The sequence below is a fragment of the Colobus angolensis genome, unplaced genomic scaffold (genome assembly GCF_000951035.1).
Source record: "Colobus angolensis palliatus isolate OR3802 unplaced genomic scaffold, Cang.pa_1.0 Scaffold341, whole genome shotgun sequence".
Lineage (NCBI taxonomy): Eukaryota > Metazoa > Chordata > Mammalia > Primates > Cercopithecidae > Colobus > Colobus angolensis.
This window is the reverse complement of record NW_012116722.1, coordinates 547,975-565,073: the sequence shown is the minus strand read 5'-3', so window position 1 is coordinate 565,073 and position 17,099 is coordinate 547,975. Positions and strand designations below refer to the sequence as shown.

Here is a 17,099-nt window from a genome sequence, read left to right as displayed (position 1 = left end):
GTGTGTGTGTGTGTGTGTGAGAGAGAGAGAGAGCGAGAGAGAGAGAGAGAGACAAAGAGGATATATATGATATTCCTTGTTCCTTGTTGGATTGGTATAGGAGAAGATAGATTATCAGTGATTTTTCAGTAGGAAGTGTACATTCCCTAGGAAGATATTTGGTGTCAGTTGTTATGATTCTTTGAGGTCATGATTTTTAAAAAAATGTCATATTAAGAGGGTGTAGATGAACTGTTGTAATGTTTCTTTTCTTTTTTTTTTTGAGATGAGGTCTCACTGTGTCACCCAGGCTAGAGTATAGTGGCACATTCATAGCTCACTGCTTCCTCCAACTCTTGGGCTCAAACAGTTCTCCTGCCTTAGCCTCCCAAGTAGCACAGGCACAGACCACCTGGCTAATTTTTTTCTTTTTCATAGAGTTAGGGTCTTGCTATGTTGCTCAGGCTGGTCTTGAGCTCCTTGCCTTGAACAATCCTCCTTCCTGCCTCCGCCTCTCAAAGTGTGCTAGGATTACAGGCATGAGCAACCACGCCTGGCCTGCTCTCATGTTTCTGAATGTTGGCAAGGCACATTTACCTGAGGACTGTGTCAGTGATAAGTGTGTGTTTGATTCACAGTATGATTGCCAGTACTTGAGCATTTTGTTTTTAAATGTTTGTTAAATTGAGGGTTGAAAAATAGCATCTTGCTGTTAAAAATGCTTTGATTACCTGTGAGATCTTACATATCTTTGATATGATCATTATTGATATAGTTCCTAATAGTGAGCCTTTATTTTTAAAAGGGAGATTCTACAGTAGTTGGAACAAGTAGGCTTCGTGACTTATATGACAAATTTGAGGAGGAGTTGGGGAGCAGGCAAGAAAAGGCCAAAGCTGCTCGGCCTCCGTGGGAACCTCCGAAGACGAAGCTCGATGAAGATTTAGGTGAGTCAGAGTCATTAACTAGCCTGAGACCGTTGCCATTATAGCTTCATTCCTAAATTTTGGGGAAATACCCTTGAGAGTCCCACATTGAGATTTCTTCCTTTTCATTTTATTTTTCTTAATTACAGTCAGTAAGATACATAGAAGTGGAACTTCCTTCTTTTTGATCATATTTTTCCTTAGTTACATTTGGCAGAATACAGCCGCGATCTCATTTGCAAGGCATGCTAACAAGTGTGCCCCTTGGAGAGTTGTCCAGTCAGAAGAGTTCAGCATCTTTCCAAAAGAAGGAGCCTGTGCTCCCTGTCTCTCATGAGGACAGGCGTCCTTCCTTGGCCCTCTCCTTTGCCAGGTGTGCCTGGTTTGAGGAGGGAAATAATGACTATAACCCAGCTCTGTTTGAAGGTTTCTCTCCACTCGTGTAGACAGTTTGCATAGCTTTTTCATAAAGTGGTCTATTTTTTCATTTGTATGTTCTGAGGTTCCAAGTAGGTGGTGAGATCTTTGAGGATAGAAATTACTTTTTACCACTTTGTATCCTTAGCCCCTAACAGAATGCCATGCACAGATGAGACATTCAGTGTGCATTTACCTGCATGTTCTCTCTGGCTCTCATCTGGCCACCTCCATGACATCCCACGTGCTGAGAGGCAGTTATCCATACTGGGCAAAGGCACCTGAGTCGGGAGCTGGACGGCCTGGGTTTGAATCCCTGCTCTACCACCTACTTGATATGTGACCTTGGGCCAGAAGTTCATCTCTGTCTCAGATTTTTCCCATTTGTAAAATAGGGATGACAGTAGCATCTATCTTATGCAGTACACGTAAATACAATTCCATGTTGGATTTTATTATGCTACTACTACGTTAATCTCTTATAGGATTAATTTATTTTAAAAACTAATTATTTTTCTTTTTGTAGTGATGGAATCTCACTATGTAGGATTAATCTAACTTCTAGGTCTTTTTTTAAAAAAAAAAGGGTGGTAAAATACACATGATACGAAATTTACCATCTTAACCATTTTTAAGCATATAGTTCAATAGGGTTCAATATGACATTGTTTGCAACCAGTCGCCAGAACTATTTTCCTTTCATAAAACTGAAACTCTGTACCTGTTGAGGAATAACTCCCCAGACCCCAATTCCCCTGTTCCCTTATTACTACTATGCTACTTTCTTTCTCTATGAATTTGACTCTCAGGTATCTCATATATGTGGAATCATGTATGTTTGTCTTTTTGTGACTGGCTTGTTTCAGTTAGCATAAGTCTGTGTCTGTTTTTATTCAGTCACTTTAAGGACTAACATCTTCTCTTGCTGTTATTGAGGGAAAAAAATGTCAAGTCTTTGGTCTTGCATTCCCAGCCTTCACTGTGGCATTCTCAGCACTCCCAGCCCTAACCTCCCAGTGTTTTTCTGTGTGGCCCGCGCTCTAGCTAGTCCGCTGTATTCTTAGCTCTATGCTTTTGCCTATGGTGCTCCCTCTTCATTCCTTTCTTCTTCTCTCCTCCTTATCATGCTTCTCCCCTCCTTATCATGCTTCTCCTCTCCTTATCATGCTTCTCCCATCCCGTCGCAGTGCCTGGGTCACATGTGCTCCTCCTTTGAAATTATCACCAGCCTTTCTGGATCCCAGTGAAACTGCCCTTTTGTGGATCATTACATAGCTCAAGTGTTAAACTACATACTACTACTATGTTTTTCATTTTATCTGACATTGCTCATTGAGTCTTACTTTTCTCTAAAGATGTTTATTTTCTTTGCTTCCCTAACTAGATTGTGACTTAGCATTGTGGTCTATTTTTTTTTATGGTGTTGCTTAGTAGAGTATTTGGTGTAGAGTAGGCCCTTAAGTATTTTCTAGAAGAATAAAGAACTCTTCTTACCTTTAGAGGTTTAGGTCATTTGGAAGTCTTCACAAAAATCAGTTTGTCAGCTGGATGTGGTGGCTCATGCCTATACTCCCAGCACTTTGGGAGGCTGAGACGGGTGTTTCACTTGAGGTCAGGAGTTCGAGACCAGCCTGGCCAACATGACAAAATCCTGTCTCTACTAAAAATACAAAAGTTAGCTGGGTGTGGTGGTGGGCGCCTGTAATCCCAGCTACTCGGGAGGCTAAGGCAGGGGAATCACTTGAACTTGGGAGGCGGAGGTTGCAGTGAGCTGAGATCATGCATTGCACTCCAGTCTGGGTGACAGAGTGAGACTCCCTGCACTCCAGCCTGGGTGACAGAGCAAGACTCCGTCTCAAAAAAAAAAAAAAAAACAAAGGAAAAGAAAAAACCCAGTTTGTTAATTCCATCAATTTCTGTGTTTTTCTCCCAACCCCTGTTAGAGAGTTCCAGTGAATCCGAGTGTGAGTCTGATGAGGACAGCACCTGTTCTAGCAGCTCAGACTCTGAAGTTTTTGACGTTATTGCAGAAATCAAACGCAAAAAGGCCCACCCTGACCGGCTTCATGATGAACTTTGGTACAACGATCCAGGCCAGGTGCGTGTTTTTATGCCCTTGCTGTGAAGGTTGCAAACCCAGACATAAAGGTTATTGCTCTGGGCTCAGAAGATGCATGTTGCCTTGTACTGAAACTGAATTTTATTCTCAGGCTTGCGTCCTTCAGGGCTATTTTTTTTCAGCTTCAGGTTCAGTGCCAAAGCATAAGCACCAGAGCAGCTGTCCCTTGAATCATTTTTGATGATGTTTGTAAATTCCGTGTTGGGGAGAGGAGTAATGGCCCTGCCTCATTAAACTTGGAGTAGATGGAAGAAGACACATGATAGGATGAGGAGAGAGAACTCGGAGGTCTTTTTAGAAGTAGTTCGCCTGGAAGGTATCTTGCTGCGTGATAGTAAATAAGTCCTGTAAAATTTCATTTTTTTAAGTTGGTAACAGTCACAAGTTCTCTTCCTTGTTAAGCATGTTTGAGCTAATGACATAATAGGTGGACATGATTATTTTTATTTTTAATTACTGTCTTAATATGAAGTAATACGTAATAAAATTAGCATTGTTAAAAAAGATTTGTGTCACACAGATACATAATACGTACAAAAATTGTATCTTTAATGCATGTAAAGTTAGGAAGCATAATAAAGCATATCTATAAAAAGATAATTTAAAATTTATATTTCGTGAGTAAATTTATAATGTTCTATATTAATTAAAATGCTTTTCTCCTGGTTCTTGTTAGACGACAGCTATCCATCTTTTATTTATAGAATGTCTGGGAGAAATGTATTTTGTGTGTTCCTTTTACTTTCTTGGAATTGAGCAGAAAAGTTTGCAAAACTGTCAGTGCATTTTAAAACTTGGTTTTCTTTTTAAACAGCTTTGTTGAGTTATAATTTACATACAATACAATTGTACTCCAAATTTATAATCCAGCATTTTTTAGTATATTCATGGGGCTGCACAACTATCACTACAATTGAATTTTAGGACATTTTTGTCCCCCCTAAAATAAACTTCCTCCATATATGGGTTTTTTTGTTGTTTTTGAGACCTGGTCTCACACTGTTGCTCTGGCTGGAGTGCACTGGCGCAATAACGGCTCACTGTAGCCTTGACTTCCCAGGCCAAAGTGATTCACCTGCTTCAGCCTCCCAAGTATCTAGGACTATAGGGGCGCCCCACTATGCCTGGCTAGTATTTTTTTTTTTTTTTTTGAGATAGAGTTTTATTTTTATTGCCTAGACTGGAGTGCAATGGTGCGATCTTGGCTCACTGCAACCTCTGCCTCCCGGGTTCAAGTGATTCTCCTGCCTCAGCCTCCCGAGTGGCTGGGATTACAGGCATGCGCCACCACGCCTGGCCAATTTTGTACTTTTAGTAGAGATGGGGTTTCTCCATGTTAGTCAGGCTGGCCTCGAACTCCTGACCTCAGGTGATCTACCTGGGTCAGCCTTCCAAAGTCCTGGGATTACAGGTGTGAGCCACTGCGCCCGGTCTGCCTGGCTAGTTTAAAAAAATTATTTGTAGAGATGAGGTCTCGCTATGTTGCCCAGGCTGGTCTCAAACTCCTAGGCTCAAGCAGTCTTCCTGCCTCAGCCTCCCAAAGTGTTGGAATTACAGGTGTTAGCTACTGCGCCTGGCCCTCTAGTCTTTTTACTTGACTGTTGTTTTCCTGTTTCACAAGAAGCCTCTACACTGATTGCCGTGGATACCTGTTTCTATCAGAAATTCAACAGTGCTTTGTATACAGTCTCTGTAATGCTGTTTAGTGTTATTGGTTTTGTGTCCTCTGTATAGTTGAGCCTTGTGAAGGGCTGAATATGTACGATCCCAGACCTTGATGAACGGCAAGCATGTAGGATGTCTCTACTTCCCTGGAGATCAGTGAGCACTAAGTTAGTTTTTTATATTTTTCATCACAGAAGTCATGAGTGGTATTAAGAGTATGTTATAACTTTTTTTTTCTTTTGAGACGGAGTCTCCAAAAAACTCCTGCTCTGTTGCCCAGGCTGGAGTTGGAGTGCAGTGGTGTGATCTCAGCTTACTGCAAGCTCCACCTCCCAGGTTCAAGTGATTCTCCTGCCTTAATCTCCCCAGTGGCTGTGACTACAGGCTTGTGCCACCACCCCCAGCTGATTTTTGTATTTTTAGTAGAGACGAGGTTTCACCGTGTTGGCTAGGCTGGTCTTGAACTCCTGACCTCAAGTGATCTGCCTGCCTTGGCCTCCCCAAGTGCTAAGATTACAGGCATGAGCTATTGCACCCGGCCTTAGGAGTGTGTTACAACTTTTTTTTTTTTTTGAGATAGAGTTTCATCCTTATTGCCTAGGCTGGAGCGCAGTGGTACAATCTCAGCTCGCTGCAACCTCTGCATATCTAGTGTAAGCAATTCTCCCCGCCTCAGCCTCATGAGTAGCTGGGATTACAGGCGCCCGCCACCACGCCCAGTTAATTTTTGTGTTTTCTTAGTAGAGATGGGGTTTTGCCATGTTGGCCAGGCTGGTCTTGAACTCTTGACCTCAGGTGATCCGTCTGCCTCAGCCTCCCAAAATGCTGGGATTATAGACGTGTGCCACTGCGCACAGCCGTGTTATGACTTTTGATGAAATCCTGTTACATCTCTTATTTGCCAGCTGTTACTTTAGATAATATCTTAACATAATCTTTCTTTTTGGCAGTAATATTATTCCTCTGCTGTACCACCTGGATCTTTAGATTTCCCAAGAGGCTAAAGCAAAGTTACAGCTTTTTACTTTAACACTTTTTTTTTCAAAAAGTCTTATTGACTTTTATATTTTAATTGGACATAATGAGTTATAAAATTTCAATAACTTTAAAGAAATATGTGTGTGTATATATGTATATATGTATTTTTTCTTTTAAGGCTAGTCAAGTGAAGAAGCAGTGGGAGTGGAGAAGGAACGAAGAAGTCGAACTGGCTGTGATCAATTATTTGTAAAAACCATTACACTCTGACCAGCCTATATTTTTAAATTATTACAAAGAAAGAAATGGAACTCCACTTCTTCATTTTCCCTATCTGAGCCCTGGTCTTGTTTTTGATTCAGTATTACCATCTATACCAGAGGAACTCATGAACCTGGCTTGTGAGGCCCTTCAGATTTTGATCTTAGTTCTGCTTCTTTTGATCTTCTCCCCCACATAAATGGTCCATTTTATTTATATGGGACTCGTGGCCCAGAGCATGACGTGGACTTCCTGCCTTCTCTCCTTTTCTGATGCGTGCTGGTGCCTCTTGTGGAGCAGCCCTCTTGTTTTCTTGTCCATCCCATCTGTTTGACGCCCCAGCATTACCTACTTTCGAGTGATTTTTTTTTCTTTTAAATTATGAAGCATATCATATATATGTTGTTCTCCTGTCTAGAACAGATATTCCTTGAGCACATGGACCCGCTGTTCTTTATCATCCCCATGCTTAGCACTCATCCGTTCCAGAAGTTTTGAAGAATTGCTTGCCTATGGAGCCTTGTGGGTGCAGTTTGTGGCACTAAAACAAATTCAGAGAAAGAGATGTAATCTAACCTGACCAGTGTGGGAAGTTTTTCTGGCTTTAGTAGCATTTTCTTCTCTCCGCTAGTGAGGTACCTTACAGTTTCTCTTTTCAAAACATTGAATCCGCAGGTCACCTTCAAAACGCTCTATGTGTTCCTCCAGGATATAAAATTTGCTTTTGTGAAAGAGTCATTTTTCTTGAGATAAGAAATAGGGAAACAAAAATGTCCTGGGAATTGGTAGAAGAAGATGGGGGCGAACAGTGTGCTGACATTGATATTTTCTGCTTGGCTGCACAAATAACTCGGGAATGCAGGGTTGTCATATAGTTTCCCTTTATCAGACAATATAGAGAGTTTGCAGCTTTATTGGTTTTGGAACATCCGTTTAATCTTCCAACCGTGACAGCCTCTCAGAGCTTCAGTGCTCATGACATTAAAACCCACACATTTTCAGAGGCATCCTTGTGCATGGTGTGGATTTTTCCCTCCAATAAAAACGAATTACATTGTGTTTCTGACAGATGAATGATGGACCACTCTGCAAATGCAGCGCAAAGGCAAGACGCACAGGAATTAGGCACAGCATTTATCCTGGAGAAGAGGTAACTGGTTTGGGTTATTATGTTTGTAAATGCCGAGAAGCCAGAAGTAGACAGATGTTGCTGTTCTTTCCCCCATAAATGAAATAATACCATCAAAATTCTCTTCATATTCCCTGATAGTCTCTGTTACTGATAATTGCAGAGGAAAGCACTTGGGTGTTGGGGGTGGAGTGGGGAATGTTCTCGAGGAAACATTAACAAAAGTTTTAGTAGTTTTATATTTAAAATAGGCATGGTGTATTTGATAGGTGTTTCCCATTTTAAGTATTCTTCAACTGTACATGTTATAGTTTTATGTTTCATCATAAGTGGCTATGAATGGCCCTGGAGAGATGCTTTTACTAAAGTGCTCTGAGGTGCATGTCTTCTCTCTCTGTTAGTCTGTCCCTTTCAGTTATTGTCCCTCATTTGTTCCCTTTATCTTTTATTTTTATAAGCTATTTTTGTTAATCCCAGGCTCCTCACTTTATAATTCAGCGCGTTATATTTAAACACAGTATACGTAAAACCTTAATTTCTATTTAAAACTTGTTTGAGGGCTCAATAATAATGGGAATAAAGACTAGGAGATGGTGCCTGATAATTTGAAATACTTGGATCACTTCTGCTCATTTGTCTTTGAAAGTCGGCAAGTGTAGCGAGGAATTGTGGGACAGGGTGGCATCTTGTGAGCGTTTGTGCACATGCCTCAGGTTGGGAGCTCTGAGATGTTGATGAGGGATCAACACCTGTGACAGGAAAAGAGCAGATGTGGGAACTAGTCCCCTGTGGTGTGGGTCTGATCAGGCCTGGCTTATCAGAATTTTTGTGTGTTGTGCTGGAATGGCCGTCATACCCCCATCTGTCTCAGTCCCCACAGCAAGGTGCCCCAGGAAGGGCACGACCCTGGGAGAGGGGGCTCTGCAGCTGAGGCTGACCCTGAAGGAGCCAATAGCTACAGGCTGTGTGCTGACTACACAGTGCACATTTGGACAGCAGGCTCTTCCTTGAAGGCAGACTAGATGGGCAGTGGTGCCAGCTAGGGACCCGTAGGCAGGCAAGGCAGATGACAGTTTGGTCTCCTGGAAGAATGGTCTCATTTTGGGGACTCAGCATGGGTCATTGTGTCTGGCTAGTTGGATGTTTGGCAGTGGAAGTTAGCTTAATTATATAGCTTAGCGTTGATAAGCGGGGTCCATGCTGTTGGGCTCATGTGAAGCCTCCTCTCTGCTGCTGTGGTCATTTCATTCATGTGCCCCTCCTGTTGCTCTGGGGTGGCTGAGGTCGGGGGTGGCTGGCACCAACTGCCCCAGTCATTTTGTCTGCTTGGTACCTTGGTACCTCATCCATGGTGCTGTCTGACGGACCTCCATGTGTGAGATAGAGCTCATCACGCTCCCTTCCATTTGTCCACCTGCAAGTCTCTGCCCCAAGACCTTCTCGTCCGTCCTCTTTTCTTCTGGCCCCTGACCAGCTGGCATGGCCACCACTTGCTTCTGCCCATGAGTCCATCTCTATTCTAACTTCAGGCCACTTCTCTTTCCACACAAAGTGGATGACCAGGTACACTGCCTGAAACTCCGCCCACTGGGAGAGATTTTCCCACAGCGCTGTCTTTCAGAACCCTCCTAGAGTGAGGCTGTAGTGCCATCTGTTTTTGGCTCACCCACTCTTGCCAACTGAGCCATTTGTAAACCAAGTTTGGGCTTTTTCCTCTGCTTTCATCCATACACCCTTAGTCATCAGCTGAGGGAGGGGAGCTGGTGCAACAGTGGTGGAGCTGTGGGGATCCGGGCCACCTGCCCAGGCAGCTTGTTTGTGCTCTTGGCTCCTGGGTATGCTTGACTCTGGCAGTACCACGCCTGCCTTTTGATGGATTGTTGCTGATGCCGTATTGCCTGGTGGGACTGACAGAATTTAGCCTATGATGGGTGATTCTGGCCACACGTGTATCTGGTATCTCTTGGCCAGGCCTTACATCTCTTATCAGGGCCAAGTAGCACATCTGGAATATTCTCTCAAAGGCACATACGTCTTCGCTATAGATAGCAGGTCTTGCTCCAGAACGTCAGGGACCAGCATTGTGATTCTCCCAATGTGGCCTGCCACAGTTTCCTTTTGACATCTTTTCCCACCAACACTGTAGGATCTGCTGAAACATATGGCCCCAGCAGCAGGGCTGCTTATACTCTAGCCTGGAACAGCTGAGGCCCTTTCTCACATGGGCTCTCCTCAGCGGGGGCAGCTGTTTGTGCCGTTTGTGCCATTCTGTAAGTGGATTGGAGCAGTGTTTCTACATGTGCATTCTCTTGCCTCCTGAGCCTGAAAAGGCCCACTAGGTGTTGTGCTTTCTTCATTGTAGGAGGTTGAAGATAAAATAATTGTCTTTTACTTTGGAGGGGATGTCTTGGCATTCCCCAGACCACTGGACTCCTAAAAATTGTGTGGCTGCGGCAGGCCCCTAAATCTTTGTAGGGTTGATCTCACATCCACTGTGGTGCATGCGTGCATGCCTGATCATCATAATGTCAGAGGTGTAATGGAGCAGTGTGAGGTTCTGCAGTATGCCTGGACGGTTGGAAACTCCTTGGTATTATGAGTGGGTGGGAGCATTAACACAGCCCTGGGGCAAAACTATAAATGTCTGTGAACCATTCTGATCGTCATTTCTGATTGGGATAGAAAATAGCCCATTCACCTAATCAGTTGCCACATACTTTATATCTGCTCCAGCTAAACTACAACACCTGGCCTGGCAGCTACACTCAGAGCTCCTGCTTGGTTGAGTTTGTGGTAGTTTGCAGTCATCCTTCAGGACCTTCAGGGGCCAGACAGGTGAATTAATCAGAGATAGGACCGGTACCATCTCCCTTATATCCTTCAGATCCTTAAGGGTGGCACTAATCTCCTCTATCCCTCCAGTGCAATATTGGTTTTGATGCCTGGGTTGACGGGTGTTGTGGTAATATAATTTCTGCTTGACTTTCCCATTAGGATAGCTCTTATTCCACATGTCAAGGACCCAGTGTTGAGTAGCACATTGGGTCTGCCAAGAATGTCAATTCTAGTGGTACATTCAAGGACCAGGGAAAGGACCACTGGGTAGATCTGTGATTCAGTAGACCCACGGTAAGTCAGACCTTGACCAAGATCCATTTATTACCTTGGCCTCTTATTCTGTACTCTAACTGGGGTACCATAGTGATGTATCCAGTCTCCAAGTGTCAATGATGATTCAGATACTGCATCTAACATGGCTTGAACTGTCTGCTGTTCTTCTTTTCCCAGTGTACAGCTCCCCAGGTAAATGGCCATAAGCCCCTTTGGGGAATGACAGGGTTGTCAAGGCCATTTTTGCTTGTTATTTTGTTACAGGGTCCTTCCTCCTGGGATCTGACCGCCTCTTTAGTCAGTGGATTTCAGTCCAAAAAACGTGATCAGGTCTGGAACTGGACAAGGAATAGTGTGACTGTTTGTTGGAATGACCTGCCTTCAGTCTCTTGGTTATCCATTCTTGGTTTCTCATGTTTGTACAAACTAAGTAGTACTCGTATTGGTTACCCACTTGTTTTGTACCCAAGGACACCATGTTCTATTAACTATTTCCGTGACCTTTGTGGGTCAGATCCCCTTGGCTGCCACTGTGGCCTGGCTTCCAGCACTTAGCCCTATCACCTGGCATCTCTTGTTTCAGGATTCTGTCATCCCTGTTACTGCTGGCGAGCTCTGCTCTCTGACCACTTTTGTGGTCAGCCCTGGCCTGCAGAGGAGGTTGCCACTGATCTTCCTCATGATGTTTGTGCTCCTATCACCTGCACATTCGTTTTGGTGTGTCCTCTGGGGCTTCCCATGCAACACGATTATTTGGCATATTTTCCAGCCATAGATACTGTATCCATTCTAACTTCCTTGAGTCCTTGAATTCCTTCCTCCACTGTCTACCCCGGCAATTCTGGTATTTCAGCTTTGCTCAGTGTGGGTCGTTGCTTCTTCATGCTTTTAGGAGCCATGCTAGTAGGGACTTCTCAACATACCCTGGTGTTGTATCCTGAGTGCTCCCAAGTCAATATACTCTTCTCTAAACAATTTTATGTTCTGGCCCTGTTGATCAAGCTCTCTCATCATCATGTCCTCTGCAGACTTCTCTGGCTGTTGCTACATGCTAGTTAGTTCCTGCAATTCTTTTGAAATATAATCTGTTGCCTTCCAGCACCTCCCCATTTGAGGCCCTGAAATGACCCCAATTATAGGTATTGGCCTGGAGGGGAGACTGGTTGAGGGGTGTGTGAGGGGGCATAGTGTTGCTTTGTAGGTTCTTCCATTGTCTTCTGGCACAATTGAGCAGTTGCTCTTAATTGGGAGGGATGTGCCATCTCTGCAGTCAGACGGTTTAGAGGAATCTGGGGAGTCAAAACCTAAATGTCCCCATTTCAGGTTTCCTGCGCCCTGACCGTGGCTAATTGCCTTTGAGGTTCAGCCACTCTCACAGGTAAGCCTTAGGCTTGGTCCTTGCTGTGACCTCTCACTGTAGGTAGTGAGAGTTTCTTCTGGCTTTCACATCTGCTTTCCAATAGTCTTTTCTCCTCCTGTGCTGTTATACTTCTATAATGCAGTGGTTCTCTAAGTGAAGGCTTCCAACTGAGACTCATGCAGCTTCACCTGGGAACTTGTTAGAAAGGCAGATTCTCAGCCCATCCCAGCCACTGAATCAGAAACTGGGAGTGGGAAACAAGCACTCTGAGATTTAACCAGCCCTCCAGGTGATTTCTGGGCAGACTAAGGTTTGGGGACTATGGTAGAGCATCAGTGGTGCTTACTGACAGCCATCCGTCCCTGAAGGATCATAACCATTGTTCTTATAGCTACCATTTTCTCCACAGTCTTAAACACCTGGGTGTTTGGCCTGCTTCCAGTGTACAGCTTCTAATTCACCATCTTTAAAGTTTAGTTGCCTTGCCATCTGGTGCCAGGGGTTGTCTGTGTTTCACTTACCACCAGTGATGGCATCTTCATTGCTTGTTGGGAGGTGATTGAGCTCTGAAACACCATCTAATTTGCTGTTTTCTTGGGTCACTCCTAGTACCAACAGCCACATCTTGGGTTCTCTAGAAGCAGATGCTAAGATGGAGTTTTGGGTGCATGATGTTTATTAGGCATCAACGAAAGGTGGAAGCAGGATTGGACAGAAGGATTGGCTGAACTGAAAGCTGCATTTAGCCTGGGAGTGATCCGTGGAATGCATATTGCCCGTTTGAGTTGGGCTGAAATGGCTGGGCCTTTATACCTCTGCCTTGCTCAGTGCCTGATGTTGGGCCATGCCTGAGGTCAGAGGAGGGAGATCTGCAGTGGAGAGAGATCCTGAAGAAGCTTATAGCTGGAAGCTCCCTGCTATCTGTGCCCTCCACAGCCAGGCAGCAAGTCTTTCCTTGAACATGGGTCTGTGCGGCACATCCCCATGTCTATCACAGGTACACCCAATCATGCCATCACAACTGATGCTGTCACAGCACACTTCTTTTGCTGGCTTTGTTTGCCTTTTCCCGTTTTTGTTTTTTTTGATACAGAGTTTTGTTCCTGTTGTCCACCTCCTGGGTTCAGGTGATTCTCCTGCCTCAGCCTCCCAAGTAACTGGGATTGCAGGCATGCGTCACCACGCCTGGCTAATTTTGTATTTTCAGTAGAGACAGGGTTTCTCCATGTTGGTCAGGCTGGTCTTGAACTCCCGACCTCAGGCAATCTGCCCACCTTGGCCTGCCAAAGCGCTGGCATGAGCCACCATGCCTGGCCAGCTTTTTCCCGTCTTAAGATCCATGCATATTCTCTTCCACCACCTCTCATGCTTTCTTCGTTTCTGACCTTTTTGATTTTTACTCAGCATATTTATTCCTTCCAGCTTTTAAAATTTCCTATTAACTCTCGCTGCTGTTAGTTCTCAGATTAATTTCCCCACTTTTTTTTTTTCAGCTTATTCATAAGTATAACCAAAGGTCAGTTATTATGTTATTTTACAAGTAAAAGGAAGATGATCATAGGATTTTAGATCTAGAAAGATCCTTAAATCCTGTGGTCTGAACCCCCTCTGGAGTATATTGTAAGTGGCATATTGTGGCTATAAGATTAAGAGTAGCCGTAACTTCATTCAGGTGTCTCACAGGGCCAATACTCCATGTCAGCAGTGTTGTCCGTGTCAGCCTGTGTCAGCAGTCTACAACCTAGCCTGGAGATTTCCAGGAGACAAGGCCACCTCGGCACAGATGGAGCTTTCATAAGTCTTAAAACAAAGTTTCCCCTTATAAGAATAGTTTAAACTCCTTTTAGAAAAGAGACATCTGGCAACTGATCTGGACTGACTACAGGTATAAGTAAAGGAGAAGGATCCTCCAAACTTGAGGATGGTCTCCGGATGAAGACCCTCCTGGTGACTTGGTCATCTGACTCCCTGGCTATATCTGGCCTGCATCTGCTGTCCGTCTTGTAAGAGAATAAGCAGAACAAACTGCTTGAGCATCAGTTGGTGACTAAGACTTATCTTTGAGGAGAATCAGATGGAAAGGGAGAAGTCCCTCCTGAAAGAGCTGGTTAATTAGGTCCATTGGAAACGCCCCACCCACCAACACGACAGTTGGGGATGGTGATGGCATTTGCCTAAGCAGGTGAGTAGTGGCACTCATTTCTCTGAGAGAATCATGAGAGTTAGCTCTGATCCAGCTATCAGGTGAGCCCTATGGACTATTCCACAGCAGGTCTGGCAGTTTTTGTTCTGCTTTCTGGCCAATTGCTACCTACTGTGTGTACTTTTTACCTCTGTTATGGAAATTGTCACCAGGCAAAACCTGCCAAAATTATTCTTAAGATCCTTCCAGGCCCCTAGTAAGGGGGGACAGGCTCCCAAGTGGAGGAGGACGGTCTGGATGCCGGGGACACCCTTGGCTTCATGAGCTGACTGCCAGCTGGTGTGTCTCCAGCCCTTGCTGTGCCAGAGGAGCATCTCAGCCTGAAGGATCCTGGGATTGTGACACCCTAGGCCAGGAAGTCGTAGGTCAGGTTTATCTGTAGAAAACCTCTCTGTTGTTGTCTGCCAGTGGGGGATTTAGAAGATGATCCCCTGCAAGTCTGTACAATCACTGAAGGACACGTTATACCCTCTGCACTCCTGATGGGACCGCGCGGCTTCTCCAGGGATGTGTTCCATCCTCAGATGCCTGCTGGGTGCTGTGTACTCCAGTCACACAGCCTCAGCTCAGAGTCGCGTCACTTGGCCTGTCTGATCCATAGGCCTTCAAGCTGTGGAATGATGATCCTGAGTTTGCGGGGTAACCATTGGTTGCACTACAGGCATTACCAGTCACCACCTGGGTCATGGTTAGGACAGTGGCTGTTACCTCCACAGCCTGCTCAGATGAGGAGGCATGCCCCAGACACCGTAGAAGTCTGCAAAGAGGTTTACCCTTTGTCAAGGACAGAAATTCAGAGCCTCCTTGAAGACCTGATGCAGGGACTCAGTGAGAAAGTTGTCACTGGCTGTACTGTGTGTATCATACGGGAAGTGGTCTGTAACTCACAGACTGAAAAATATAACGGTAGCTATCTCCAAAGATGGTAAGGTCTCTCATGACTTCAACACCCAGTCAAGGTTATCCAGGAAGAACACCTTGATGGGGCTGTGGGCATAGAGCGGGCGGCCATAAGCTGTCCCTGTCCTGTGCTGCAGTGACTGTTCATGACTTGGAGAATAGCACACCTCAGCATGAACCTCTCCATCACGGGCTGAAAGTGGCTGGTGTAAAGTTCAGGAAGGAACATTTAAGCATGTTTCAGTGAGTTTATGCAGCTGCCACCTCCATGGGACCGGGGCACCACTGGGAGAGCCCTGTATAGGCCACCTTGCAGCCAAATGTTTATGATTTTCTTTTTGTTTTTGTTTTGAAACAAGGTCTCCCTCTGTCACCCAGGCTGGAATGCAGTTGTGCAATCTTGGCTCACTGCAACTTCCACTTCCTGAGCTCAAGTGATCTCCTGCCTCAACTTCCTAAGTAGCTGGGACCACAGGCATGCACCACCACACCAGGCTAATTTTTGTGAAGACAGGGTTTTGCCATGTTGCCCAGGCTGGTCTTGAACCCCTGAGCTTAAGCAGACCTCCCACCTTGGCCTCCCAAAGTGCTGTGATTACAGGCATGAACCACTGTGCCTGGCCCTACTTTATAGTTGTTTTTAAGGGGAGCCCCATCACAGGCCAAACGAGCTCTCTTGGCCTCCGAAGTTAATCAAGCTCTATGGGCCTTTGCCATGCTGGAAAATGCCAAGACATAACCACCCAACCAAGTGTTCCCAGCTGCAGCTCACACCTCTCCCAGCCCCAGCTTGGCACCCTCTAGCCAGAGGTCTGACAGCTGGCATCGCTCTCCTTGGGCTTCCCAGGCCCATCACCCACAGGACGAGATGCAGTCCAGCGGTCTGCAGCAAGGTCAGAGCTACTTCTACTGGCAGCTGCAATAAAGGGGAGTCCCAAATGGGCCCATCTCAGGCAAGCCTCGTGAGTTCCTTCAGACTCTCCTTACAACTGACATGGCCTACTTGCCTCGTCAGGTGCAAGAACACCAGGTCTTCATCAAGGACAGGCCACCTATGTGTACTCGTGGTCCAGTGGGTGTCCCCCGGCACCCTCATGGATGGTAACTGCTCATTTGCCAAGTTCACGGTATTTTGGAGGCCCCAAAACCCTCAGACATTTATAGCCTTATTGGACATCCCTGCTTCACCAGCACCTGAGGAAGTGGCTGAGAGCTGGAGACTGGCCAGCCCTTTTTTATTGGTCTAGGTATGGCAAAGCCAGTACTGTTCTTTCCTACCAGTCTGTGAAGGAACAGACATAAAATCTCTTTTGTTAGATGTGAATCTAGGAAATACAATCTATTTTTAAGTAAAAATACTCTGTTTTACTTGTAAACTGATTTTCGTTTTTTCCCCTCAGGCTATCAAGCCCTGTCGTCCTATGACCAACAATGCTGGCAGACTTTTCCACTACCGGATCACAGTCTCCCCGCCTACGAACTTTTTAGTAAGTTTCTAAAGAATCACATGCATATCATTTAAAATGTAAACAGAGTAAAATGTGAATAGGCTAAAGTTACTCCGTTCTTAAATGTTCTTACTTTGAAATATATTTTATTTTTATGTTGAGAAATTGATCTTTATCACGATGATGTTTCTTTCAGCTTCCTCTTCACTATACTACTATATCTTTTTTTCATTAAGTATTGTTGGCATCACTTAATAGCCAAATTCATAGTAGCCAACAATGTTGGAGCTATGGAGTGGGAAGAAAATATAGAACACTTCCACATCTCTTAAAAATTAGTGAACAGCGGCCAGGCCTAGCGGCTCACACCTGTAATCCCAGCACTTTGGGACGCTGAGGTGGGCGGATCACAAGGTCAGGAGATCGAGACCATCCTGGCTAACACGGTGAAATCTCGTCTCTGCTAAAAATATAAAAAATTAGCCAGGCGTGCTGGCGGGCACCATGGTGAAACCCCGTCTCTACTAAAAATACAAAAAATTAGCTGGGCATGGTGGCAGGCACCTGTAGTCCCAGTTACTTGGGAGGCTGAGGTAGGAGAAT

At 45.0% G+C, this 17,099-nt stretch overlaps 1 protein-coding gene across 1 annotated transcript in view; it reads left to right on the top strand.

Annotated features, from left to right (window-relative positions):
• Positions 1-17,099, top strand: part of DROSHA (drosha, ribonuclease type III) — a 136,616-nt gene that overhangs the window by 19,070 nt on the left and 100,447 nt on the right. Inside the window, 4 exon segments of the mRNA XM_011952548.1 lie at positions 785-926; positions 3,266-3,420; positions 7,415-7,495; positions 16,449-16,535. Coding sequence (XP_011807938.1) covers positions 785-926; positions 3,266-3,420; positions 7,415-7,495; positions 16,449-16,535 — 465 coding nt within the window.